This window comes from Charadrius vociferus, unplaced genomic scaffold (genome assembly GCF_000708025.1).
Source record: "Charadrius vociferus isolate BGI_N301 unplaced genomic scaffold, ASM70802v2 scaffold7, whole genome shotgun sequence".
Taxonomy (NCBI): domain Eukaryota; kingdom Metazoa; phylum Chordata; class Aves; order Charadriiformes; family Charadriidae; genus Charadrius; species Charadrius vociferus.
This window is the reverse complement of record NW_009649308.1, coordinates 950,434-952,395: the sequence shown is the minus strand read 5'-3', so window position 1 is coordinate 952,395 and position 1,962 is coordinate 950,434. Positions and strand designations below refer to the sequence as shown.

At 54.6% G+C, this 1,962-nt stretch overlaps 1 protein-coding gene across 1 annotated transcript; it reads left to right on the top strand.

Annotated features, from left to right (window-relative positions):
- Window positions 1–52: 52 nt before the first annotated feature.
- LOC104290183 (transcription factor SOX-3-like) lies at window positions 53–1,039 on the top strand. Its single transcript, XM_009889252.1, has one exon. It carries the CDS (start codon window positions 83–85, stop codon window positions 1,037–1,039), a length of 957 nt encoding a protein of 318 aa, XP_009887554.1. The 5' UTR covers window positions 53–82.
- The last annotated feature ends 923 nt before the right edge of the window (window positions 1,040–1,962 follow it).

Genomic DNA, 1,962 nt, shown 5'->3' with positions numbered 1-1,962 from the left:
TTTTTTTTTTTTTTTACCTTCCTCTCCCCGCTCTGGTGCCTGCCTGCCCGCCACCCTGGCGCACCTCTTGCCGGCTCCGGCCATGTACAGCATGCTGGAGACCGAGATCAAGACGTCTCAGCCCACGCCGGGCAGCGCCGGGGGCAACCCCGCTCCGGGGAACAACGGTAAAGGCGGCGGAGGCGGCGGGGCCAGCAACGGAGCGGGAGCCGGCTCGGATCAGGACCGGGTGAAGCGCCCCATGAACGCCTTCATGGTGTGGTCGCGGGGCCAGCGGCGGAAGATGGCCCAGGAGAACCCCAAGATGCACAACTCGGAGATCAGCAAGCGCCTGGGGGCCGACTGGAAGCTGCTGAGCGACGCCGAGAAGCGGGCCTTTATCGACGAGGCCAAGCGGCTGCGGGCCGTGCACATGAAGGAGTATCCGGATTACAAATACCGGCCCCGAAGGAAGACCAAAACCTTGCTGAAGAAGGACAAATACTCGCTGCCCGGCAATCTGCTGGCCCCGGGGGGGGGCAACGCGGTGAGCAGCCCCGTCGGGGTGGGGCAGAGGATTGACACTTATGCCCACATGAACGGCTGGACCAACGGGGCTTACTCACTGATGCAAGACCAGCTGGGCTACAGCCAGCACCCGGGCATGAACAGCCCCCAGCTGCAGCAGATGCACCGCTACGACATGACGGGCCTGCAGTACAGCCCCATGATGTCCACGGCCCAGACCTACATGAACGCCGCCTCCACCTACAGCATGTCCCCCGCCGCCTACGGCCAGCAGCCCTCCACGGCCATGAGCCTGGGCTCCATGGGCTCGGTGGTGAAATCCGAGCCCAGCTCGCCGCCTCCGGCCATCACTTCCCACTCGCAGAGGGCCTGCCTGGGAGACCTGCGGGATATGATCAGCATGTACCTGCCCCCGGGGGGGGACGCCACAGACCCTTCCGCCCTGCAGGGCAGCAGGTTACACAGCGTCCACCAGCACTACCAGAGTGCCGGGACTGGCGTGAATGGTACCGTACCACTAACTCACATATAAACTTGGCTGCTCCGGACGGCTCCCCGTCTTAATCCCTAACCCCGCCACCGCTCCCTGACTACACCGGGGACGTACGGCAGTGTTGCTCGGCTTAGCAGACTTAATACTAACTTTGGAGAAATTTTAAAAAGGAAATCCGTTAGTTGTGTCCTTTTTTTTTGTACAAAAGAAAAAAAATCAACAAACTTGAGCAAGCTGTTATTTTAATAGAGCACAACTCCTGCCTCCTTGAAGCCGCTGTGAAGTTTTCGAACCACGGCAACTTTTTTCCTGGTTTCTCCTAAGTTGGGCACTGTTTTGTTCGCTTAAAAGTTTTTAAAAGATCTCGCATCTTTCCGGTTGATTTCTAGCGTTGCAATGACATAAGAAAAAAAAAAAAAAGACATCCCACCAAAACTCAAAACAACCAGCGGGCTTTTGTTTTTAAACTCAGTTGTTTACATCGTTGTGGTTACTTTAATGTGTTTTGTTCTTCCCACCTTACCGAGCCTCGCTTGGTTCCTATCCACAATCTGTAGCTTTCACGAGTTTTTAACTTTAGAGTTTTGTTCCTTAAAAAAAGGGGAGGTGGGAGAGAGCTGTGCGGGTCGCAAACGCATTTCTTTTATTTATAGTAAGTTGTGTGTCTTGGTTTTTCTTAAGCTGTAAACTTATGTAAATTGGTTTGTGAATTTTACTGTGAACCATGTTTTGACATATCAGATGAAGAAACGTTTTAGTTTTGTTTACCGGATTTCTTCCAAAAAAAAAAAAAAGTTATCGAAACACCCTTTCCCTCTTCCTGTCCCCGGTCCTCGTTTGCTTCCTTCTTCCAAACGAAGAGAGATCAATAAATTTTATATCGGGCACGTCGGCGGTCTCCGGGCGCTTTGTGCGGGAGCGGGCGCGCCGCCGGTCCCCCCGCGGCGGCGGGGAGTGCGGAG